Consider the following 26,444-nt stretch of genomic DNA (forward strand, 5'->3'; position numbering starts at 1 on the left):
ACCATGAGAGCCTGTATGTATAATTGCTTGTTATAATCGAAAATTATAACAAAGGCCTCCATCATGATTGCTTCGTGATATGCACATAATACTAAATTACTATTATAGTTGAACAATTACTTCAGGTTAAAATTGTTACTATATATTTTTAAATCTTTTAATAGAACTACAGGCATTCATGCCCTTGAAAAACTTTTACATTAGACTTAAGAACAAGCATTTTAATTTTAATTTTTTTTGAGACAGAGTCTCACGCTGTCACCAAGGCTGGAGGGCAGTGGTGCGATCTCAGCTCATGGCAACCTCTACCTTCCAGGTTCAAGCAATTCTCATGCCTCAGCCTCGCGAATAGCTGGGATTACAGAAGTGTGCCACCACACCTGGCTAATTTTATATTTTTAGTAAAGAGGGGCTTTCCCCATGTTGGCCAGTCTGGTCTCAAATTCCTGGCCTCAAGTAATTCACCCACCTTGGCCTCCCAAAGTGCTGGGATTATAGGCGTGAGCCACCACGCCCAGCCTCTTTAAGAACAAGCATTTTAATCTGCCCACACTTCCTTTGTGCAATATCTACTCTATGCCGATAGTCCGACAATAGCCACTAGTTACAGACTTAAACAAACAAACAAAAAGTACAGCCGGGCACGGTTGTAATTATGCTTGTAATCCTAGCACTTTGGGAGGCCGAGGCGGGTGGATCACAAGGTGAAGAGATTGAGACCATCCTGACCAACATGGTGAGACTCTGTCTCTACCAAAAATACAAAAATTAGCTGGGCATGGTGGCGCTTGCCTTTAGTAATCCCAGCTACTTGGGAGGCTGAGTCAGGAGAATTGCTTCAACCTGGGAGGCGGAGGTTGCAGTGAGCCGAGATCACCCCACTACACTCCAGCCTGGCAACAGAGCAAGAATCTACCTCAAAAAAAAGAAAGTACCATCACTTGAATGATTGATTGAAAGTACAATGAATGACTGAAAGTACAATCACTTGAATAGAAAACAAAACTTATGACCAAGTTTAAATTTACCTCATCAGCCTGATCATACTAGAAAGAAAAACTGTTATTAAAGAAAATATCAGTTTACCTGTGTATTTGCCTTGCGTTTTTTCTTATCTGGGCTTCCTAGTTGTACACCTGGTCCTCCTAACCCATCCAGTCCACTATCACCACCTAAAAAAAAAATTCAGATAATATTTCCCACTTGTAAGTAAAGTTATTTTATATCTCACAGTAATACCTATTATATTTACCTGTTAATGTTTTCTATTTTTGTTAGACAAGAGAAATACTAAGCTTTCATTATCTTTATTTTTCAAAAAAAGTCTTTCCCATAGTTTCAGCCAGATATAGCCATTCATCCCTGCTCCCATATTTATCATTCTTTCAGTGAAAAAGCAAAGTCTCTCTCTCACTCTAAAACCTTTAGTAATCTGGTTCCCTGTCTCAGAGGCCACCACTATTATTAGTTTCTGGTCTACCTTTCCAAAGATAATCTAGATATATTCAAGTACAATATTCTTTTTTGGCAGAAAGAACACAAATGCTTTCTTACTTGCAGATCATTCCATATCACTCTATTTAGAACTTCTTTATTCTCTAATAACTGAGTAGTATTCTAAAGCGTGACTATGATTCATTAAACTAGTCCTCCCCATAATGATGAGAGTTTAAGTTGTTTCCAACAAAAATCCATGTATAAATGCCTTCAGAGAGATTTACAAGTAGTTCCTAGAACCAGAATTATGGCATCAAAGGTATGTGCCTTTTAATTTTTTTTTTTTTTTTTTTTTTGAGACGGAGTCTCGCTCTGTCGCCCAGGCTGGAGTGCAGTGGCGCGATCTCGGCTCACTGCAAGCTCCGCCTCCCGGGTTCACGCCATTCTCCTGCCTCAGCCTCCCGAGTAGCTGGGACTACAGGCGCCCACAACCGCGCCCGGCTAATTTTTTGTATTTTTTAGTAGAGACGGGGTTTCACCGTGGTCTCGATCTCCTGACCTTGTGATCCGCCCGCCTCGGCCTCCCAAAGTGCTGGGATTACAGGCGTGAGCCACCGCGCCCGGCAGTGCCTTTTAATTCTTAAAGATATTGTTAAAAATGCAACAATGTTTCCAAATATTGCTTTCTCAACAGTATATGATCAAGGAAAGCAAAAGCTTGACTATCAATTTAAGAGGTTAAAGAAAGTTTATGAAAGGAATTTTTTCAGCTTTAAGAAACATTTTATTATGGAGAATTCTGAACATATACAACATACAGAGAAGAATAAAATTAACCCCATATGCCTATCAGCCAGCCCTAATAACCATCAATTCATGTTCAATCTTGTGTTTTCAACACCACCTTCACCTTGCTCCATCCAGTACTACTTTGAAAAAAATTTCAGACATCATTTTATCGGTAAATATTTCAGAAAGTATTTCTAAAAACTAGGAACTGAAAAAAAGTACAATGCCATTCTAGCCACTATAGAAATTAACAATAATCCTTCATATTATCTCATACCCAATCCAAATATCTCATAATATCTATATGGTTTGTTTAGATTGGGATCCAAATATGGTCAATAGATTACAACTGGTTTGACATGTCTTTTAATTGATATACTTCCTTCCATCACTGTTTTTTCCTTGCAATGTATTAAGTGAAAGAACCAGATTGATTATTGTTCCAATTATTAAGCTATTGTCTTTTAGCTCCAACCCCTCTTAGTGACACTGGGACTGGGACTTTGCAAACTACATTTTTCTTTTGCTAGGGTCTTCCAACGGGAGCTCTAGAGGGATACTTGAAGGCCAGGGGAGGTGATACGGAATTGCTGCTCCTCGTGTCTGCTTAGTCTTCTTATCTCTATCATCCCAACAGGCTTTCTCTCTGGCACTGGTAGTTCATCCCACTCCCCAAACCAGCTTCAACATGTTCTCTCAGAGGTATTAATACCAGCTGGGCAGCACCTCAATCTCCAAGTCTGAGTCCAAGCTCTAAGGGGTTTCTCTTCCAATCCTCTAGGTTCTCATAACCCCAACTTCTTTTCTTTGTTCACTAAGTCCCAGATGTGGAAGTTGCTTCCTGCAGTTACTGTCCATGCTACCTCACTTTTTGCTTTTTTGGTTTTTCAACACCTGTTTAATTCCTTATATAAAATTATATTACAAACTATATTACATTCAATTGCAGGTGTGATTTATGTTTTCTAGCCTGGAATGTTTGATATATCTGGATTTTGCTGATTATATTTGCTGACTGACATAGTTTAACATGTTCCTTATTTCCTACAAATTGATATTGGGTCTAGACCAGTGATCCCCAACCTTTTTGACACCAGGGACCAGTGGTTGGGGATGGGAGGCGGGGATGGTTGTGGAATGAAACTGTTCCACCTCAGATCATCAGGCATTAGATTCCCATAAGGAACGCACAATCTCGATCCCTCGCATGCACAGTTCACAATAGGGTTCATCCTCCTATGAGAATCTAATGCTGCTGCTGATCTGTCAGGAGGCGGAGCTCAGGCAGTAATGCTCGCTCACCAGTCACTCACCTCTTGCTGTGTGGCCTGGCTCCTAACAGGGCATGGACTAGCACCAGTCCATGGCCCAGGGGTTGGGGATCCCTGGTCTAGACTTGATCAGATTCAGATTTCTATTTTTTGCAAGGCTGCTCCATAGGTGATGGTCTGTTCTTCCATTAGAAGGCACCTCATTTCTAGTTGATTTTCTTTAGCAGTTGTATTAATTTTCTTATGTTGTATAACAAATTACCACATACTTGGTTGGCCACTTAAAACAATGTCCACTTAAACAGAAGCAGAGGGAACACTTCCTAACTCATTCTATTGGGCCAATATTACTTTGATACCAAAGCCAAAAACATTACAAGGGAAAAAAAACCCAAAAAAACTACAAACCGACATCTCTTAAGAATACAGATGTGGCCGAGTGTGGTGGCTCATGCCTATAATCCCAACACTTTAAGAGGCTGAGGCGGGGGATTGCTTGAGCCCAAGAGTTTGAGACCAGCCTGGAAAACACAGTGAGATTCCATCTCTACATTAAAATTAAAATTAAAAAAAAAAATTAGCCAGGTATGGTGGCACATGCCTGTGGTCCCAGCTACTAAGGAGGCTGAGGTGGGAGGATCTCTTGAGCTCAGGAGTTGGAGGCTGCAGTGAGCTGTGAACATGCCAGTGCACTCCAGCCTGGGCAACAAAGCAAGACCCCATCTAAAAGAACACAGATGCAAAAATTCTCAACAAAATACTAGCAAAACAAATGCAGCACAATATTCAAAGGATAATACATCATGACAAAGTGAGATTTTTCCCAGAAATGGAAGGTTGATTTAGCATATTAAATCAATTTAATATGCCATATTAATAGAATGAAAAGAAATACACATGATCATTTCAACAGATGCAGAAAAGCATTTGACAAAAATCTAATACTGAGAAGGGGCCAACACGGCTGATTAGAGGCAGCTGCAGGCCAGGCACAGTGGCTCATCATGCTGGTAATCCCAACACTTTGGGTGGCCGAGGCGGGCAGATCACTTGAGGTCAGGAGTTCGAGACCAGCCTGGCAAACACGGCAAAACCCCGTCTCCACTAAAAATACAAAAATTAGCCAGCTGTAATGGCAGGCACCTATAATCCCAGCTACTTGGGAGGCTAAAGCGGGGAGAATTGCCTGAATCTGGAACGCAGAGGTTCCAGTAGGCTGAGATCGCGCCACTGCACTCCAGCCTGGGCAACAGAGCAAGACTCTGTCTAAAAAAAAAAAAAAAAAAAAAAAAAACGTGGTCCATGGCTCTCAGGGAGAAGAATGAAAATGGTGAGTGAATAAAGCACCTTCAACTGAAATATCCAGGTTCTCACACTAGGACTGACCAAATGAATAACTTGACCCACAGAGAATGAAGAAAAATGCGGTAGGGCAACTGCCCACCCAGGAGCGGCACAGAGCCAAAGAAAAAACGCCCCACCTCCAGTCAAGGGAAGCAGTGAGTGTGTGACCCCATCCAGGAAACAATGCTTCTCCCACGGATCTTTGCAACTCATGGATCAGGAGATCCCCTTGTGAGCCCATGCCACCAGGGCCTTGGGTCCAATAAACAGAGCTGTGCATGCAGAGTCTCAGGAGAGCAGCCACTCAGGCACACACACACAGACCCAGGAGTTTTACATACTCCAGCCCCAGAAATCCTTGCAAAGATGAAAAAGAATCCTGCAAGGCAGGAGATCCACCCATACATTGCCTAGGAAGGGGGCTGAATCCAGGGAGCCAAGCAGCATTGTTCTGCAGACCGCACTTCCATGGCACTCCCAAGTTAAGATCCATTGACTTGGAATTCCAGCCAGCCAGCAGCAACAGACTGGAGACTGGCTGAGACAGAACAAGTTCCTGGGGAAGGGGTGGCCGCCATCTCTGCAGTTCAGTTGACTCAGCTGTTCTAGCCTGCTGGCTCTGGGGAGTCCAGGCAGTCTGGACAAAGGGGAGTCCTCTGCAATGTAGCACAGCTGCTGTGCCAGATCATGGCCAGACTACTTCCTTAAGTGGGACCCTGATCCATCCCTTCTCACAGAGCAGGGCCTCCCTGTGAGAATTTCCAGGCAGGGTTATACAGGCAGAACTCTGATCTCTCCCCAGGATGGAGCCTATGGGGAAAGGGGCAGCCGCTATCTCTGCAGTTCAGTCAACTCAGTGTTTCCTACCTGCTGGCTCTGAAGAGTCTAGGCATTCTGGACAAAGAAGGATTCCCCCAGTGCAGCACACCTGCTCTATCAAAAAGCAGCCAGACTGCTTCTTTCCTTTTTCTTTTTTTTTTTTTTTTCTGAGAAGGAGTCTTATTCCATTGCCCAGGCTGGAGTGCAGTGGCGTGGCCTTGGCTCACTGCAATCTCTGCCTCCTGGGATCAAGCAATCCTCCCCCCTCAGCCTCCTGATTGGCTGGAATTACAGGCACTTGCCACCACCACCACTTGCCACCACCACTAATTTTGTTTTGTTTTTTCTAGTACAGATGGGGCTTTGCCATGTTGGCCAGGCTGGTCTCAAACTCCTGACCTCAAGTGATCCACCCACCTCGGCCTCCCAAAGTACTGGGATTACAGGTGTGAGCTACCGTGCCCAGCCCCTAGACAGTGGTGAAACCTCTGAACAGGAGTCTCCAGACACCTCCTACAGGAGCACTCAAGCCAGCAACAGGTCAGGACTGCCCTGAGATGGAGCTGCTAGAGGAAGGAGCAGGCTGCCACCTTTGCTGTTACACAGCCTTCACTGGTAATATCTCCAGGTACAGGAAAAATTGAGGCAACTAGGGTCAGGAGCAGACCCCCAGCAAACTGCAGCAGTCCTACAGAAGAGGGGCCTGAATGTTAAAAGAAAAACAAACAAACAGAAGCAATGACAACAACAATATCAACAAAAAGACGCCACAAAAATCCCATTCAAGGTCAGCAATCTCAAAGATCAAAGGTAGATAAGCCCAAAAAGATGAAAAAGAATCAACACAAAAATGCTGAAAACTCAAAAAAACTGCCTCTTCTCCTCCTAATGATCACAACACTTCTCCAGCAAGGGCACCGAACAGGGCTGAGGCAGCCGGGTGTGGTGGCTCAAGCCTGTAATCCCAGCACTTTGGGAGGCCAAGGTGGGCACCTTACGAGGTCAGGAGATCGAGTCCATCCTGGCTGACACAGTGAAACCCCGTCTCTACTAAAAATACAAAAAAAATTATCTGGGGGTGGTGGCAGGCACCTGTAGTCCCTGTTACTGGGGAGGCTGAGGTGGGAGAATGGCGTGAACCCAGGAGGTGGAGCTTGCAGTGAGCTGAGATTGCGCCACTGCACTCCAGTCTGGGCGACAGAGCGAGAGTCTGTCAAAAAAAAAAAAAAAAGAAAGAACTGGGCTGAGGCTGAGATTGGCTGAATTGACAGAAGTAGATGCCAGAAGGTCAGTAATAATGAATTTCACTGAGCTAAAGAAGCATGCTGTAACCCAATGCAAAGAAGGTAAGAATCATGATAAAACAATACAGGTGCTGATAACCAGAATAGCCAGTTTAAAGAGGAATATAACTGATCTGATGGAGCTGAAAAACACAACATGACAACCTCATGATGCAATCACAAGTATCAACAGCAGAATAGACCAAGTGAAGGAAAGAATCTCAGAGCTCAAAGATAATCACTCTGAAATAAGAGAGGCAGACAAGAATAGAGAAAAAGGAATGAACTAAACCTCCAAGGAATATGGAATTATGTAGAGAATAAATCTACAACTCATTGGTGTCCCTGAAAAAGATGGGGAGAATGGAACCAAGTTGGAAAACATACTTCTGGATATCATCCAGGAGAACATCCTCAACCTAGCAAGATAGGCCAACATTCAAAGTCAGGAAATCCAGAGAACCCCCGTAAAATACTGCACAAGAGATCAACACCAAGACACATAATCATCAGATTCTCCGAGGTCAAAATGAAAAAAAAAAATGTTATGGGCCACCAGAGCGAAAGGCCAGGTCACCTACAAAGGGAAACCAGTCAGACAAACAGTAGACCTCTCAGCAGAAACCCTACAAGCCACAAGGGATTGGGGGCCAATGTTCAACATTCTTAAAGAAAAAATTCCCAACCAAGAATTTCATATCCAACCAAACTAAGCTTTTAAGCAAAGGAGGAATAAGATCGTTTTCAGATAAGCAAATGCTGAGGGAATTCGTCACCACTGGGTGGTGGTGCCTTGCAAGAGCTCTTGAAGGAAGCACTAAATATGGAAAGGAAAAACTGTTACCAGCCAGTACAAAAACACTGAGGTACATGACCAATGACACTATGAAGCAACCATATAAACAAGACTGCAAATTAACCAGCTAACATCATGACGACAGGATCAAATTCACATATTAACAATATTAACCTTAAATATAAATGGAGTAAATGCCCCAATTAAGACACAGAATGGCAAGCTGGATAAAGAGTTAAGATCCATCGTTATGCTGTCTTTGAGAGACGCATCTCATGTGCAAAGACACACATAGGCTCAAAATAAAAGGATGGAGGAAAATTTATCAAGCAAATGAAAAACAGAAAAAAGCAGGGGTTGCAATACTAGTTTCTGACAAGACAGACTTTAAACCAACAGAGATCAAAAAAGGGCCTTACATAATGGTAAAAAGTTCAATTCAACAAGAATGGCTAACTATCCTAAATACATCTGCACCCAACACAGGAGCACCCGGATTCATACAGCAAGTTCTTAGAGACCCACAAAGAGACTCAGACTCCCACAAAATAATACTGGGAGACTTTAACATTTTACTGACAATATTAGACAGATCATCAAGACAGAAAATTAACAAAGATATTCAGGACCCGCACTCAGCTCTGGGTCAAGAGGACCTGATAGATATATACAGAATTTTCCACCCAAAAACAACAAGATTTACATTCTTTTCATCGCCACATGGCACTTACTCTAAAATTGATCACAATCGGAAGGAAAATACTCCTTAGCAAATGCAAAAGAACTGAAATCATAACAGTCTCTCAGACCACAGCGCAATCAAATTAGAACTCAAAACTAAGAAATTCACTGAAGGCCAGGCGCAGTGGCTCAAGCCTGTAATCCCAGCACTTTGGGAGGCCGAGATGGGCGGATCACGAGGTCAGGAGATCGAGACCATCCTGGCTAACCTGGTGAAACCCCGTCTCTACTAAAACCTACAAAAAAAACTAGCCGGGCGAGGTGGCAGGCGCCTGTAGTCCCAGCTACTTGGGAGGCTGAGGCAGGAGAATGGTGTAAACCCGGGAGGTGGAGCTTGCAGTGAGCTGAGATCCTACCACTGCACTCCAGCCTGGGCGACAGAGCGAGACTCTGTCTCAAAAAAAAAAAAAAAAGAAAGAAATTCACTGAAAACCACACAACTACATGAAAACTGAACAATGTGCTCCTGAATGACTCCTGGGTAAATAATGAAATTAACACAGAAATCAAGAATTTCTTTGAAACTAATGAGAACAAAGAGAGAACGTACCAGAATCTCTGGGATGCAGCTAAAGTAGGTTAGAGGGACATTTATAGCACTAAATGCCCACATCAAAAAGCTAGAAATATCTCAAGTTAACAAGCTAATATCACAACTAAAAGAACTAGAGAACCAAGGGCAAACAAACTCCAAAGCTAGCAGAAGAAAAGAAATAAGCAAAATCAGAGCAGAACTGAAGGAGACAGAGACACAAAAAACTCTTAAAAAAATAAATAAATCCAGGTTGGTAATTTGAAAAAATAAAATAGACTGCTAGCTAGACTAATAAAGAAGAAAAAAGAATCAAATAGATACAATCAGAAATGAAAAGGGGTATACCACCACTGACCTCACAGAAATACAATACAGAAATACAATCACCAGAGAGTATTATAAGCACCTCTATGTACATATACTAAAAAAAAAACAAAAACTGGAATAAATAAATTCCTAGGCACATATGCCCTCCCAAGACTGAACCAGGAAGAAAGTGAATTGAAGAATAGTAACAAGTTCTGAAATTAAGGCAGTAATAAATAGCCTACCAACCCAAAGAAGCCCAGGAACAGATAGATTTTCAGCTGAATTCTACCAGAGGTACAACTGAAACTGTTCCAAAGAAATGAAAAGGAGGGACTCCTCCCTAACTCATTTTTAGGAGGCTAGCACCATCCTGATATCAAAACCCAGCAGAGACACAGCAAAAAGAGAAAACTTCAGGCCAATATTCCTGATGAACATTGATACAAAAACCCTCAATAAAATACTGGCAAACCAAATCCAGTAGCACATCAAAAAGCTTACCCACCACGATCATTTTGGCCTAATCGGTGAGAATGCAAGCTTGATTCAACAGATGCAAATCAATAAATATAATTCATAAACAGAACTAAGACAAAAAGCACATGATTATCTCAGTAGATGCAGAACAGGCCTTCAATAAAATTTAACACCACTGCATGTTGAAGACTCAATAAACTAGGTATTTAACAAATATACCTCAAAATAATAATAACCATAAATGACAAACCCATAGCCAATTATCATACTGAATGGGCAAAAGCTGGAAGCATTCTGCTTGAAAACTGGCACAAGACAAGGATGCTCTCTCTCACCACTCCTATTAAACACAGTATTGAAAGTTCTGGTCAGGGCAATCAGGCAAGAGAAAGAAAGAAAGCGTATTCAAATAGGATGAGAATAAGTCAAATTATCTTTGTTAGTAGATGACATGATCCTATATCTAGAAAACCCCATCATCGCAGCTCAAAAGCTTCTTAAGCTGATAAGCAACTTCAGCAAAGTCTCAGGATATAAAATCAGTGTGCAAAAATTGCTAGCATTACTATACACCAACAACCAAGCAAAGAATGAAATCATGAGTGAACTCCCATTCACAATTGCTACAAAGAGAATGAACTACCTAGGACAGCTAGGGACGTAAAGGACCTCTTCAAGGAGAACTACAAACCACTGCTCAAGGAAATAAGAGAGGACACAAACAAATAGAAAAACATTCCATCCTCATGGATAGGAAGAATCAATATTGTGAAAATGGCCATACTGCCCAAAGTAATTTATAGACTTGATGCTATTCCCATCAAAATACCATTTACATTCTTCACAGAATTAGAAAACACTACTAGCTGGGCATGGTGGCTCACACCTATAATCCCAGCACTTTGGGAGGCTAAGGTGGGCAGATTGTGAGGTCAGGAGTTCAAGACCAGCCTGGCCAACATGGTAAAACCCTGTCTCTACTAAAAAATACAAAAATTAGCCAGGCATGGTGGCACACACCTGCAGACCCAGCTACTTAGGAAGCTGAGGCAGGAAAATTGCTTGAACCTGTGTTTCAGTGAGCTGAGATCATGCCACTGCACTCCAGCCTGGGCGACAGAGCAAGACTCCATCTCAAAAACAAAGAAAGAAAGAAAGAAACCCCACTACTTTAAAATTCATATGGAACCAGAAAATAGCCCAAATAGCCAAGACAATCCCAAGCCAAAAGAACAAAGGTGGAGGCATCACACTACCTAGCTTCAAACAATACTACTAGGCTACAGTAACCAAAACAGCATGGTACTGATACAAAAACAGACACACAGAACAATGGAACAGAAGAGAGAACTCAGAAATAAGACCGCACACCTACAACCATCTGATCTTTGACAAACCTGACAAAAACTTGCAATAGGGAATAGATTATTTAATAAGTGGTGATGGTAGAACTGGCTAGCCATATGCAGAAAACTGAAACTGGACCCCTTCTGTATTAGTCCCTTCTCACATTGCTATAAAGAATTTCCTTGAGATGGTAATTTATAAAGGAAACAGGTTTAATTGACTCACATTTCCACATGGCCATGGAGGCCTCAGGAAACACAATTATGGCAGAAGGGGAAGCAGGCACCTTCTTCACAAAGTGGCAGGAGAAAGAAGAGTGAGCAAAGGAGGAACTTGCCAAACACTTATAAAACCATCAGCTCTCCTGAGAACTCACTTGTATCACAATAATAGCATGGGGGAAACCACCCCCATAATCCAATTGCTTCCCACCAGCTTCCTCCCTTAATACCTGGGGTTTACAGTTCAAGATGAGATTTGCATAGGGACACAAAGCTAAACCATATCACCTTCCTCACACCTTGTACAAAAATTAACTCAGGATGATTAAGACTTAAATGTAAACCCAAAATGATAAAAACCCTAAAAGAAAATCTAGGCAATATCATTCAGGACATAGGCAAGGGCAAAGATTTCATGGTGAAAACTCCAAAAGTAATTGCAAAAATTGACAAATGGGATCTAAACTAAAGAGCTTCTACGCAGCAAAAGAAACTATCATCAGAGTGAACAACCTACAGAATAAGAGAAAATTTTTGCCTTCTGACAAAAGTCTAATATCCAGAGTCTACAAGGAACTTAAACAAATTTACAAGAAACAAACGACCAACCCCATTAAAAAGTGGGCAAAGGACATGAACAGACACTTCTCAAAAAATTACATTTATGTAGCCAACAAACATGAAAAAAACCTCAACATCACTGATCATTAGAGATATGCATATCAAAACCACAATGAGATACCATCTCACATCAGTCAGAATGGCGACTATAAAAGTCAAGAAACAACAGATGCTGGCGAGGTTGCGGAGAAAAAGGAACGCTTTTACACTGTTGGTGGGAGAATAAATTAGTTCAACCACTGTGGAAGAAAGTGTGGTGATTCCTCAAAGATCTAGAGGCAGAAATACCATTGGACCCAGCAATCCCTTTCCTGGATATAGACCCAAAGGAATATAAATCATTCTGCTATAAAAATACATCCACATTGGCTGAGTGTGGTGGCTCATGCCTGTAATTCCAGCACTTTGGGAGGATGAGGCAGGTGGATCACCCGAGGTCAGGAGTTCAAGACAAACCTGGCTAACATGGTGAAACCCTGTCTTTACAAAAATACAAAAATTAACTGGGCATGATGGTGCGTGCCTGTAATCCTGGCTACTCAGGAGGCTGAGGGGAAAGAATCACTTGAACCTGGGAGGCAGAGGTTGCAGTAAGCTGAGATTGTGCCATTGCACTCCAGCCTCAGTGACAGAGCAAGATTCCATCTCAAAAGAAAAAAAAAAAATCCACGCCTATGTTCACTGCAGCACTATTCACAACAACAAAGACATAGAATCAATCCAAATGCTCATCAATGATAAAGAAAATGTGGTATATACACACCATGTAATACTATACAGTCAATAAAAGGAATGAGAACATGTCCTTGGCGGAGACATGGATGGAGCTGTAAGCTGTTACCCTCAGCAAACTAATGCAAAAAGAAAACAAACAAACAAAAAAAAACACTGCATGTTCTCATTTACAAGTGGGAGCTGAACAATGAGAACACATGGATACATTGCGGGGAACAACACACACTGGGGCCTATCAGAGGGGGAGCCGGAGGGAGAGCATCATGACCTTGGATTAGCCAAGTTTCTTAATTATAACACCAAAGCACAAGAAACAAGAAAAAAACATAAATTGCACTTCATCAAAATTAAAAACTTTTGGTGAAAGTTTTTCATCAAAGAACACTACCACAAAAGTGAAAAGACAACCCACACAGTGGGAGAAAATAATAAGACTCTGATAAGAGTCTAGTATCCAGAATATATAAATAATTCTTACAACTCAAAGAAAACAACCTAACTGAAAAACGGTCAAAGGTTTTGTTTTTGTTTTGTTCTTTTCTTTTTTCTTTTTCCAAATGTATCTTTTATTTCAATATGTTTTTAGGGAGGAGATGGTGTTTGGTTGGTTACATGAATAAATTTTTTTTTTTTTTTGAGACGGAGACTCGTTCTGTCGCCCAAGCTGGAGTGCAGTGGCACAATCTCAGTTCACTGCAACCTCCGCCTCCCGGATTCAAGCGATTCTCCTGCCCTAGCCTCATGAGTAGCTGGGATTACAGGTGTGTGCCACCACGCCCAGCTAATTTTTGTATTTTTAGTAGAGATGCGGTTTCACCACGTTAGTCAGGCTGGTCTCGAACTCCTGACCTTGTGATCTGCCTGCCTCGGCCTCCCAAAGTGTTAGGATTACAGACGTGAGCCACCATGCCCAGCCACGAATAAATTCTTTATGGAGATTTCTGAGATTTTGGTGTACCTATCACCCGAGCCGTGTACACCGTACCCGATGTGTAGTCTTTTATCCCTCACCCAGCCAAAGGTTTTGAACAGACATTTCTCCAAATATATACAAATGGCGAAGAAACACATGAAAAGACGCTCAGCACCAATAGTCATTATAAAAAATACAAATTAAAACCACAATGAGATAACACTGGGATGGCTGTCATCAAAAAGACAAATAATAACAAGCATTGGCAAAGATATGGAGAAACTGGATCCCTCATACTTTGCACGCGGGAATGTAAAATGGTACAGCCACCGTGGAAAACAGTTTGGCAGTTCCTCAAAAATGTAAAACATAAAGTTACCATATGATCCAGCAATTCCTCTCCTAGGTATATATCCAAGACAACTGAAAATTTCTTTGCACAAAAACTTGTACAACATTTTTAGCAGTATTATTTGTAATAGCCAAAAAAGTAGGAACAACCCAAATGTCCATCAACGAGTGAATGGATATACAACATGGTATATCTATACAATGAAACATTCCTCAGCTATAAAAAGGAATGAAGTATTGATACATGCTACAACATGGATGAACCTTGAAAATGTTATGCTAAGTAAAAGAAGCCAGACACAAAAAGCCACATGTTGCATGATTCCATTTATAGGAAATGTCCAGAATCAGAAAATCTTTAGAGACAAAAAACAGATTAGTAGTTGCCAGCCCAAGAGGAAAAGCAGGGAATTGGGAGTTACATGGTATCTTTCTGAGGCAATGGAAACTAATACAGAATTAGAAAGTGGTGGGTAAAGTCCTCTAAAGCTCTGACTGCTCAGAGCTCCTCTGCTCCTAGCGGCCAGAACAGAGACGTGGAGCAGCTCTGCAGCCCAGGGGTCCTGGTGGCCATGCCTGTCCTGGGGCCATGCAAGGCACAAGTGTCGCAAAAGACAGAAACAAAGAAAGTAGTGACTTTTTAGCACCTTACTAAAAACCACTGAAATGTCCACTCTAAGATAGTTTAAATGGTGAATTTTACATCATATGAATTTTATCTGAATTAAAAATAAATTTTAAAACCATTTATAATCTCTCAGTCTGTAGTTCACAAATCAGAAATTGGGCTGGGTTCTCTGCTCAGGATATCAAGGTATCAGTAGGGTGAGTTCTTGTCTTGAGGCTCTGAGGGAAATCTGCTTACAAGTTCATCATTCTTGTCCGTAGCCAAATTCAGTTTCCTGTGGTTGTAGGATTAACATTCTACTTTCCTTGCTGGCTGTCAGCTCTTATCTCCTAGAGACCACCCACATTCCTTGATTCATGACTCTTTCTGCTTTCAATGTGTATCAAATCCTTGTGCTTCAAGTCTCTGATTTCTTCTTCCTGAACCAGCCGTAGAGAACCCTTTGCTCTTAGAAGGTTCATGTAATTAGATCAGGTCCACCCAGTTAATCTCCCTATCTCAAGGTGAACTGTGCCATATGACATAGCCCAATCAAGGGATTAAAATCCATCAAATTCACAGTACTGAGCATTAAACAGGGAGGTTGGGACATCTTGGTGGTCATCTTAGAATTCTTTCCCTACATAAACCACCACTGATAATCAAAGCCTAGGTCCGTTGATTCACCAGAGGATGCAAAATGGTCATATTTTCATTCACTTTCATTTACCTTACTGAAGGGGGCCAGCCCCTCCACATCTGTGGGTATTGCTCATCAGGTGGGACGAGAGATTGAGAAAAGAAATAAGACACAGAGCCAAAGTATAGAGAAAGAACAGTGGGCCCAGGGGACCAGCGCTCAGCATACGGAAGACCCACACCGGCACCAGTCTCTGAGTTCCCTCAGTATTTATTGATTACTGTTTTCACTATCTCAACAAGGGGAATGCGGCAGGAGAACAGGGTGATAGTAGGAAGAAGGTCAGGAAGAAAACATGTGAGCAACGGAATCTGTGTCACAAATAAGTTCAAGGGAAGGTATTATGCCTGGATGTGCACATAGGCCAGATTTATGCTTTTCTCTATCCAAACATCTCAGTGGAGTAAAGAGTAACAGAGCAGCATTGCTGCCAACACATCTTGCCTCCCGCCACAGGGCGGATTTTCTCCTATCCTAGAATAGAACAAATGTACAATCGGGTTATATACCGAGACATTCAGTTCCCAGGGGCAGGCAGGAGACAGAGGCCTTCCTCTTTTACTAGTCCTCCAAAACAGACCCTTCACGGGTGTCGGGCTGGAGGACGGTCAGTTCTTTCCCATCCCACGAGGCCATATCTCAGAATATCTCAGTGGGGAGAAACCTTGGACAATATCCGGCTTTCCTGGGCAGAGGTCCCTGGGGCTTTCCGCAGTGCATTGTGCCCCTGGTTACTCAAGAATGGAGAATGGCTAAGACTTTTACCCAGCATACTGCCTGTAAACATACTGTTAACAAGGCACATCCTGCACAGCCCTAGATCCCTTAAACCTTGCTTCCATACAATACAATACATGTTTCTGTGAGCTCAAGGTTGGGGCAAAGTTACAGATTAACAGCATCTCAGAGCAAAACAATTGTTCAGGGTACAGGAGTTTCTTATGTCTTCCTTTTCTACACAGTCACAGTAACAGTCTGATCTCTCTTTTCCCTACATCTTACCATGTATAAACTTTCATTTCTCTATAATGTATATTCAAAAATCATATGTATTTTGGCCAGGCACAGTGGCTCATGCCTGCAATCCTAGCACTTTGGGAGGCAGAGGCAGGCAGATCAGGAGTTCGAGACTAGCTGGACCAATATGCTGAAACCCCGTCTCTACTAAAAATAAAATTAGCCGGGCTGGTGGCGGGCACCTGTAGTCCCAGCTACTTGGGAGGGTGAGGCATGAGAATCGCTTGAACCCGGGAGGCGGTGCTTGCAGTGAGCCGAGATTGCGCCATTGCGCCCCAGCCTGGGTGACAAAGCAAGACTCCATTTCAAAAAAAAAAAAAAAAAAAATCATATTTATTTCCTTTTCCATGTATGTCCTTTGCCATTTTTTTTTTTCTTGAGATGGAGTCTCGCTCTGTCACCAAGCTGGAGTGCAGTGGCATGTCTTGGCTCACTGCAACCTCCAACTCCTTCGTTCAAGAGATTCTCCTGCTTTAGCCTCCCGAGTAGCTAGGATTATAGGCATGCGCCACCACGCCCAGCTAATTTTTGTATTTTTAGTAGAGACGGGGTTCCACCATGTTGGCCAAGCTGGTCTCGAACTCCTGACCTTGTGATCCGCCTGCCTCGGCCTCCCAAAGTGCTGGGATTACAGATGTAAGCCACCACGTCTGGCTTTTATTTTCAACTTTTATTTTAGATTCAGGGAATACCTGTGCAGGTATGCTACCTGGGTATATTGTATGATGCTGAGGTTTGGGGTATGAAATGATCCTATCACCCAGGTGCTGAGCAGTTTTTCAAACCCTGCCCCTAATTGCATTGCCCCTCAGTAGTCCCCAGGGTCTACTGTTACCATCCTTATGTCCATGAGTAACCAATGTTTAGCTCCCACTTACAAGCGAGAACATGCAGTATTCGATTTTCTCTTCCTATGGTAATTTGCTTAGGATAACGGCCTCCAGCTGCATTCATATTGCTACCAAAAAAAAAAAAAAAAAAACCAAAACCATGATTTCATTCCTTTTTTATGGTTGTTTATATTCCATGGTGTATATGTACCACATAGTCTTTATCCAGTCCACCACTGATGGGCACCTAGGTTGATTCCACGTTGTGACTGTGAATAGTGGTGCTATGTAAATACAATTATGTGTCTTTTTAGTAGAACAATTTGTTTTCTTCGGGGTATATATCCAGTAATGGCATAGCTGGGTTGAACAGTAGTTCTGTTTTAATTTATTTGAGAAATCTCCAAACTGCTTTCCACAGTGACTAATTTATATTCTCACCAACAGTCTATGTGCATTCCCTTTTATCCACAGGCCTTATCAACATCTGGTTTTGATGTTTGTTTTGTTTTGTTTTTTGAGACAAGGTCTCACTCTATTGCCCAGGATGGAGGGCAGTGGCATGATCACAGCTTGCTACAGCCTTGCCCTCCTGGGGTGAGGTGATCCTCCCACCTCAGCCTACCAGGTAACTGAGACTACAGGTGTGGGCTGCCATGTCCAGCTAATATTTTGTATTTTGAGTAGAGACAGGTTTTTGCCATGCTGTCCAGACTGATCTCGAACTCCTGGGCTCAAGCAATCCACCCACCTCAGCCTCCCAAAGTGCTGGGATCACAGGCATGAGCCACCCATGCCCGGCCATTCTTTGACTTTTTAAAAATAGCCATTCTAACTGATGTGAGATGGTATCTTATTGTGGTTTTGATTTGCATTTCTCTGATGATGAGTGATGATGAACATTGCTTTGTGTTTCTTGGCCACTTACATGGCTTCTTTTGAGAAATATCTGTTCATGTCTTCGGCCCACCTTTTTTCTTTGAGACAGGATCTGGCTCTGTCACCCAGGCTGGGTGCAGGGGTGTGACGACAGCTAACTGCAGCCTCAAACTCCTGGGCTCAAGAGATTCTCCCACCTCAGCTGCCCGCGTATGTGGGACCACAAGCATGTGCCACAATACCAGGCTAATTTCTGTATTTTTTATAGAGACAGGGTCTTTGTTGCCCAAGCTGGTCTCAAACTCCTTTTGCCCATTTTTAATGGGGTTGTTTTTAGCTTGTTCAATGGTTTAAGTTCCTTATAAATTCTGGATATTAGACCTTTGTCAGATGCACAGTTTGTGAATATATTCTCCCATTCCGTAGGTTGTCTGTTTGCTCTGTTGTTTCTTTTGCTATGCAGAAGCTCTCTAGTTTAATTAGATCCTACTTCTCAATTTTTGTTTTTGTTACAATTGCTTTCAAGACTTCGTCATATATTCTTTCACAAGACTGATGTCCAGAATGGTGTTTCCTAGGTGTTTTAGGATTGTTATAGTTTGAGGCCTTAGATTTAAATCTATAATCCATCTTAATTTTTGTACATGGTGATAAGTATGGGTCCATTTTCATTCTTCTACATATGGCTAGCCAGCTATCCCAGCACCATTTACTGGGCCTTTCACCATTGCTCGTTTTTCTCAATTTTGTCAAAGATCAGATGGCTACAAGTATGTGGCTTTATTTCTAGGTTCTCTATTCTGTTCTACTGGTCTAAATGTCTGTTTTCGTACAAGTACCATGCTGTTTTTGATACTGCAGCCTTATATTTGAAATAATGTGATACCTCCAACTTTGTTCTTTTTGCTTAGGATTTGGCCATTTGGACTCTTTTTCAGTTCCATATGAATTTTAACACAGTTTTTTCCAATTCTGTGAAAAATTCCATTGTAGTTTGATAGAAATAGTGTTGAATGTGTAGACTGCTTTGAGCAGTGTGGCTATTTTAATGATATTGATTCCTTCAATTCACGAGCATGGAATGTTTTTCCATTTGTTTGTGTCATCTATGATTTATTTTATCAGTGTTTTTTAGTTCTCCTTGTAGAGATATTTCACCTCAATGGTCAGACATATTTCCTAGGTTGTGTGTGTGTGTATGTCTGTGTGTAAACAGGATTGCTTTCTTGATGTGGCTCTCAGCTTGTATGTTACTGGTATATCGAAATGGTACTGGTTTTTGAACATTGACTTTGTATCCTGAAACCTTGCTAAAATTGTTTATAAATTCTAATAGCCTTTTGGTGGAGTCCTTAGCACGTTATAAGTATAGAATCATATTTCAGCAAAGAGAAATAGTTTGGCTTCTTTTCCTATTTGGATGCCTTTTAATTCTTTCTCTTGCCTGAATGCTCTAACACTTCCAGTACTGTGTTGAATAGGAGTCATGAGAGTGGGTATTCTTGTCTTGTTCCAGTTCTCAAGGGGAATGGTTCCAGTTTCTGCCTATTCAGTATGATGTTGGCTGTGGGTTTGTCATAGAGGGCTCTTATTATTTGGAGGTATGTTCCTTCGATGCCTAGTTTGCTGAGAGTTTTTATCATGATAGGATGTTGAATTTTATCAAAAGCTTTTTTCATGTTTATTAAGATGATTATATGATTTTTATGTTTAATTCTGTTTATGTGGTGAATCACACTTATTGATTTATGTTGAACCAACCTTGCACCTCAGGACTGAAACCTACTTAATCGTGGTGAATTAACTTTTTGATGTGCTATTGAATTTGGTTTGCTAGTATTTTGCTGAGTATGTTTACATCTATGTTCATCAGGGATACTGGCCTGTAGTTTTCTTTTTTTCCTTGTGTCCTTGCCAGGTTTTGGTACTGGAATGATGCCGGCTTCATAGAATGAGTAAGGAAGGAGTTCCTCCTCCTCAATTTTTTAGAATACTAGTATAACTGGTACCAGTTCTTCTCTTTTTGAATTTCTGGTAGAATTCAGCAATAAATTCATCTGATCCCAGGGTGTATGTTTGTTTCATTGATACTTTGTATGGATTTTGGTGTCTCAATGTGTTCAATTCAGCTCTGATTTTAGTTATTTCATTTCTCCTGCTAGCCTTCAGGTTAGTTTGTTCTTGTTTTTGTAGTTCTTCTAGGTGTGATGTTAGATCATTAATTTGAGATCTTTCTAACTCTTGAGGTGGTGTTCAGAGCTACATACGTTCCTTTTAATACTGTTGTCACTGCATCCCAGATATTTTGGTATGTTGTGCCTCTGTTTTCATTTATTTCAAAGAATTTTTTAAATTTCCGCCTTGATTTCATTACCCAAATGTCATTTCACTACCCAAAAGTCATTCAAGAGCAAGTTGTTCAATTTCCATGCAATTGTATGATTTTGAGAGATCTTCTTGGTAATTCTTTTTTTTTTTTTTTTTTTTTTTTTTTTTGAGACGGAGTCTCACGCTGTTGCCCAGGCTGGAGTGCAGTGGCGCGATCTCGGCTCACTGCAAGCTCCGCCTCCCGGGTTCCCGCCATTCTCCTGCCTCAGCCTCCTGAGTAGCTGGGACTACAGGCGCCCGCCACCGCGCCCGGCTAATTTTTTGTATTTTTAGTAGAGACGGGGTTTCACTGTGGTCTCGATCTCCTGACCTTGTGATCCGCCCGCCTCGGCCTCCCAAAGTGCTGGGATTACAGGCTTGAGCCACCGCGCCCGGCCCGGTAATTCTTTCTACATTTATTCCACTGTGGTCCAAGAGTACGGCTGGTATGATTTCGATTTTTTTGAATTTACTGAGACTTGCTTTACAGCCAAGCATGTGGTCAATCTTAGAGTAAGTTCATGTGCAGATGAGAAGAATGTATATTCTGTGGTTGATGGACGGTGGCTGTGCCTGCCATTGGGGTCCTGTAGACATACCTACCACTCCATAGCAGGCACTCCAATCTCTAGCCTGGGACTGAAATGTCTATATAGCCACACTGCCAGGTCACCAAGGAATTCCTGATTTTGTACACACCCAGATTTAAAATGGCATGCTGCTCTCAGGGTCTAGGAATATGTCTGCAGCTCTTCCCAGTGTTTTTCCCTCACAATGTCTCCAAGATTTTCCCCAAGATAGCTCCAAGGCTTAGGAGAAACAAAGTGCTTTCCCTCCACCTGGGTTGCTCAGATCCCCAGTGGAAAGGTGAGTCAGCAAGTGGGCTCTCTACCTCTCTCACATACTTAGGCCTCACTCACTTTTATCAACTGGATGCCATCATGGGAGCTGTTTGCCAGTGTTCTCCTCTCTGGGATTGAGGGTGTCCTTCACAATTCCATTGGATACTCATTTTCCTTTCTGAATTAAAGCTCACAGAGTTGATCTTTATGTACTATCTTGCTATTTCCAGGTGGCTGAGGCATGCCAGAAGCCTCTAATCTGCCATCTCGGGGAAAAAGGAGCCTGCTTTTGTTTTTAAGAAACATTTTTTTAAAATTTTACTCTGATTTATCAAAAATATCTAAACTAGCCATTTTCAATCTTCGCTGCATGTTAGAATCACTTGGGAGCTAATATTCCTTGCCATTTTTCTACTGAGTGTTTGATCCTCTTCTTAGTGATTTATAGAAGCTCTTCATATACTAAAAAAAAATACTGAACATATTTAAACTGCAAATACTTTTGTCAAGTTATTATGTTTTGATTTCTTGTTATAAAATTTTAAACATATTTAAAATGTTAGATTTTCACATTTATAAAAATGTGAAGATAGTAAAGAGAATTTGCACATACCCTGTACCCAGTTTCCTCTATAAGGCTATCCAGAATTTTAAAAAATAATTTTATGTAATAAAATGCATCAATATTTTATTTTTTTAATTCTGGGCTTTGTCTTATGCTTATGTCTCATTTTTAGAGAATAAAAAATAATTCTCTCAGATTTTTTTCCTAATATTTTTATGGCTTAATTTTTTTTAGTTTTTAATTGCAGTAAAACACATATAGTTTACCATCTTAAAGTATACAGTTCAATGGTATTAAGTATATTCACATTACTGCACAACCAACCTCCAGAATGTCTTCATCTTGTAAAACTGAAACTATATCCATCGAGCAACAACTCCCCATTTTCCCCTTCTAAACCCCTATGATCCCCATCAAGTTCCCCATGCCCTGGGATTCCCATCTACTTTCAGCTTTTATGAATTTGACTACTCTAGATATTTTACACAAGTAGAATCATCCAATACTTGTCTTTCTGTGACTAACTTATTTCATTAAGCATAATGTCCTCAAGGTACTATAGCATGTGTCAGAATTTCCTTCCTTTTTGTGGCTGAATAATAATCCACGTATAGTATGTACATACTACATTCTGTTTATCCGTTTATCTGTAGATGGATACCTCAGTTGTTTCTACCTTTTAGCTACTGTGACTAATGTTAATAACATACATGTTATAATACCTCTTTGAGATTCTATTCTCAACTCTTTCGGATATATACACAGAAGTGAAATTGTTGGATAGTTTATCCTATGATATGGTGTGGCTGTGTCCCTACCCAAATCTCACCTTGAATTCCCATGTGTTGTGGGAGGGATCTGGTGAGAGGTAACTGAATCATGAGGGCAGGTCTTTCCTATGCTGTTTTTATGATAGTGAATAAGTCTCATGAGATCTGATGGTTTTAAAAACGGGGTTTCCCTGCAGACGCTCTCTCTTTGCTTGCCACCATCCACGTAAGATGTGACTTGCTCCTCCTTGCTTTCCACACGATTGTGAGGCCTCTCTAGCCATGTGGAACTATAAGTCCATTAAACCTCTTTTTATTTATAAATCATCCAGTCTTGGGTATGTCTTTATCAGCGGTGTGAAATCATCCAGTATTTGTCTTTCTGTGACTGGACTAATACATCATATTTTCAATTTTTTAAGGAACCATCAAGCTATTTTTTTCAAACTATGGCCATACTTTTATGTTACATGTTTACTCCATTTGGAATTTATTTTGGGATAACGTGAGATAAAAAACAGTATTATTTTGTTCCAGATGGCTAGCCACAACAGGGAATACTATTCCATTTATTAGAAGTCTTCCTCTGTGTCCCTCAATAGGGTTTTTAAAGAGTTTTTATCTATATATTCAATATAATCTCCATCAAAATTCTAACGGCATTTTCCACAAAAAAAGAAAAAAAAAATCCTAAAATTCATATGGAATCACAAAAGTTTCTGAATAGCCTAAGCAATCTTGAGAAATAAGTGAACAAAAAATCACTTCCTGATTTCATACTATATTACAAAGCTGCAGTAATATCGGCATAAAAACACACACATTCACCATGGAACACAATCAAGAGTCCAGAAATAAACCAACAAATACATTATTAATATGTGGCAAGGGTACCAAGAGTACAAAATGGGGAAAGGATAGTCTAGTCCTTCCAACAAATGGTGCTGGAAAAACTGAACATCCACATGCAGATGAATGAAACTAGATGCCTCTCTTATAACTACTCACAAAAATTAACTGGAAATGGACTAAAGATTTAAATGTAAGACCTGAAATTGTAACACTCCTGGAAGAAAACAGAGGAAAAAACTTCCTTGACATTGGTTTTGGCAATGATTTTTGGGATATGACCAAAAGCACAAGCAACAAAAGCAGAAATAAACAAGTGGGAATACCTCAAACTAAAAAGCTTCTGCACAGAAAAGAAAACAAAATGAAAAGGCAGCCTACAAAAATGGGAGAAAATATTTGCAAATCATATACCTCTTAAGGAGTTAATACCAAAAATATACAGGTACTCATCCAAAAGCAAAAACAATGCTTAATCAATGGAGAAAGGATTTAAATATACATTTTTCCAAAGAATACATAAAAATGGCCAACAGGTACCTGAAAAGGTGTTCAACATCACTACTCATTAGGGAAATCAAATCAAAACCACAATGAGAAATAACTTCACATTTGTTAGGATGTATTATCAAAAAGACAAAGAAAAAAAAAAAAAGCCAGGTGTGGTAGCTAATGTCTGTAATCCCAGCACATTGGGAGGCCAAGGTAGGAGGATCACTTGAAGTCAGGAGTTCAAGACCAGCCAAGGTCAACATAGTGATACCCTGTCTTTAAATAAAAAATAATAATAATAATAATAAAAGGCTGGGCACGGAGGCTCATGTCTGTAATCCCAGCACTATGGGAGGCTGAAGCAGGTGTATCACAAGGTCAGCAGTCCAAGATCAGCCTGGCCAACATGGTGAAACCCTATCTCTACTAAAAATACAAAAAAATTAGCCAGGCATGGTGGCAGGCACCTGTAATCCCAGCTACTCAGGAGGCTGATGCAAGAGAATCACTCAAGCCTGGGAGGCAGAGGTTGCAGTGAGCCAAGACTGTGCCACTGCACTCCAGCCTGGGCAACAGAGCAAGACTCCATCTCAAAAAAGAAAAAAAAAAAAGGCAAGAAATAGTAAGTGTTGGTGAGGATGTGGAGGAAAGGGAAACCTCATCCACTGCTGGTGGGAATGTAAATTGGTACAATCATTAAAGAGAAATTTGGAAGCTCCTCAAGAAATTAAAAATAGAAATACATTATGATCCAGTAATCCAACTTCTGGATATATATCCAAAGGAAATGAAATCAGTATCTCAGAGGGTTATGTGTACTCCTATGTTTGTTGCAACATTATACACAAGAGCCAAGACATAGAAACAATATAAGCATCTGCCAACAATGGATGGGGATATAGTTGATCCTTGAACTATATACATTGTGATATAGTTGATTCTTGAATAATGCAAGTGTTAGAAACTCTGATCCTCTGTGCAGTCAAAAGTCCATGTATAACTTTTGATTACCCTAAAACTTAACTACTAAAATAGGCTACTGTTGACTGGAAGCCTTAACAGATAACATAAAGACTTGATTAACAAATATATTGTATGTTATATGTTTTATTACATACTGTGTTCTTACAATAAAGTAGGCTAGAGAAAAGAAAATAAAATTAAGAAATCATAAAAGAAAATACATTTATAGTAGTATATTTATCATACTGTATGTTTTCATCGTCTATTTACAAGATGAATCATCTGTCTGAAATGGTGGGCAACCAGGTTGAAGACCTCAATCTACGGTACATATTAAGCAATTCAGCTTTTTCTGGTAATGTCATGGCTTTTCTGTTTCTTGGGAGCACTTCCAGCATCACTAGTGGCACTCTGTATGGGTCCCATGCTGTTATTTAAGGTTTACGGTACAGCACTAAAGATGATGAAAAATATGTGAGAACCAAAAGGTACTGCTTTTTACTGTGACATGCAATTTACTGGAGAAATGAACTGCTTTCATAGAGATGATTAACACCGTGTGGTATTTTAAGCAGATACTTGCAACATTTGACCTCACCACAATAGCAATAAGAGGTGGCTATGAAATTACAGTAGTACAGTAAGTACAGTTAATTTTATGCAGTTATGATTTAATACTGCATCATTGTTTACATTTCCCTCAACTGCAAATGGTGCCACTTAGGGTCTGTAAATGCTTGTGTATGTAAGTTCTGATAAATTTTAACTTTTTATAATAGATTTGTGTAAGTTTTGTGGTAGTAAATGATAAAGCAGACTAGTATCTACATATATTTTATGCACTTAAGACATACTTAACTTTTCCTTAATTTGTTGGTATTTCTAGGCTACAGGGTTCATCTGTGAGTTTTTTTTCTATTTGTTTCAATTCTTCAAAAAATTTCAGGTACAAACCCATGTTGTTCAAAGGTATACTGTATATGTGTGTGCATATGTACATAAGATACATAAAGATATCTTTAAAGATAAATGATATATAAAGATATCTTTATAAGGAGAGCTAATGTCATTTATTTTTTATCTACCCACAGTATATGGCATTATCCATAGGCAATAAATGTTTGTTGAATTAAATTGAGTCCAAGTGTTTTTGGTTTTGTTTGTTCCTTCACTTGCTATAGTATATTTCAACAGTTAACTGATGTAACAATTAAAAGACAAAAACTAAGACAATTTCCACAATACCAGATTGTTACAAAAATTAATTCAGTGAATGTTTACTGTGTCAGATACGGGGATAAGCACTTTATATACATTATTTCATCTGATCCTCAAAAAATTCTATGGCTATACCCATTTTATAGATGAGAAAACAGAGGCTCAGATTTAACTAACTTGCCCAAGGTCACAGAGTTGTGTCTTTCTGACTCAAAAGCCTATATATGAAGTTTTAAAGTATGTATTAGTGGTTCTCAAACTTCAGTGTGCATAAAGATTACCCCAAAAGTTGGTTAAAATATAGATTCCTGAGTCCCACTCCTGAAGATTCTGTTTGAGTAATTCTGGGACAAAGC

The 26,444-nt window shown here is 40.5% G+C and overlaps 1 protein-coding gene across 2 annotated transcripts in view; it reads right to left on the reverse strand.

Moving 5' to 3' along the window:
- PYGO1 (pygopus family PHD finger 1) overlaps nucleotides 1–26,444 on the reverse strand; it is a 48,782-nt gene that overhangs the window by 8,951 nt on the left and 13,387 nt on the right. For both annotated transcript variants that reach the window (XM_050799801.1, XM_050799800.1), the window contains exon 2: nucleotides 1,087–1,172. In XM_050799801.1, the coding sequence (XP_050655758.1) occupies nucleotides 1,087–1,172 (86 nt within the window). The remainder of the gene's footprint in view (nucleotides 1–1,086; nucleotides 1,173–26,444) is intronic.

This window comes from Macaca thibetana, chromosome 7, assembly GCF_024542745.1.
Source record: "Macaca thibetana thibetana isolate TM-01 chromosome 7, ASM2454274v1, whole genome shotgun sequence".
In the NCBI taxonomy this organism is placed as follows: Eukaryota; Metazoa; Chordata; class Mammalia; order Primates; family Cercopithecidae; genus Macaca; species Macaca thibetana.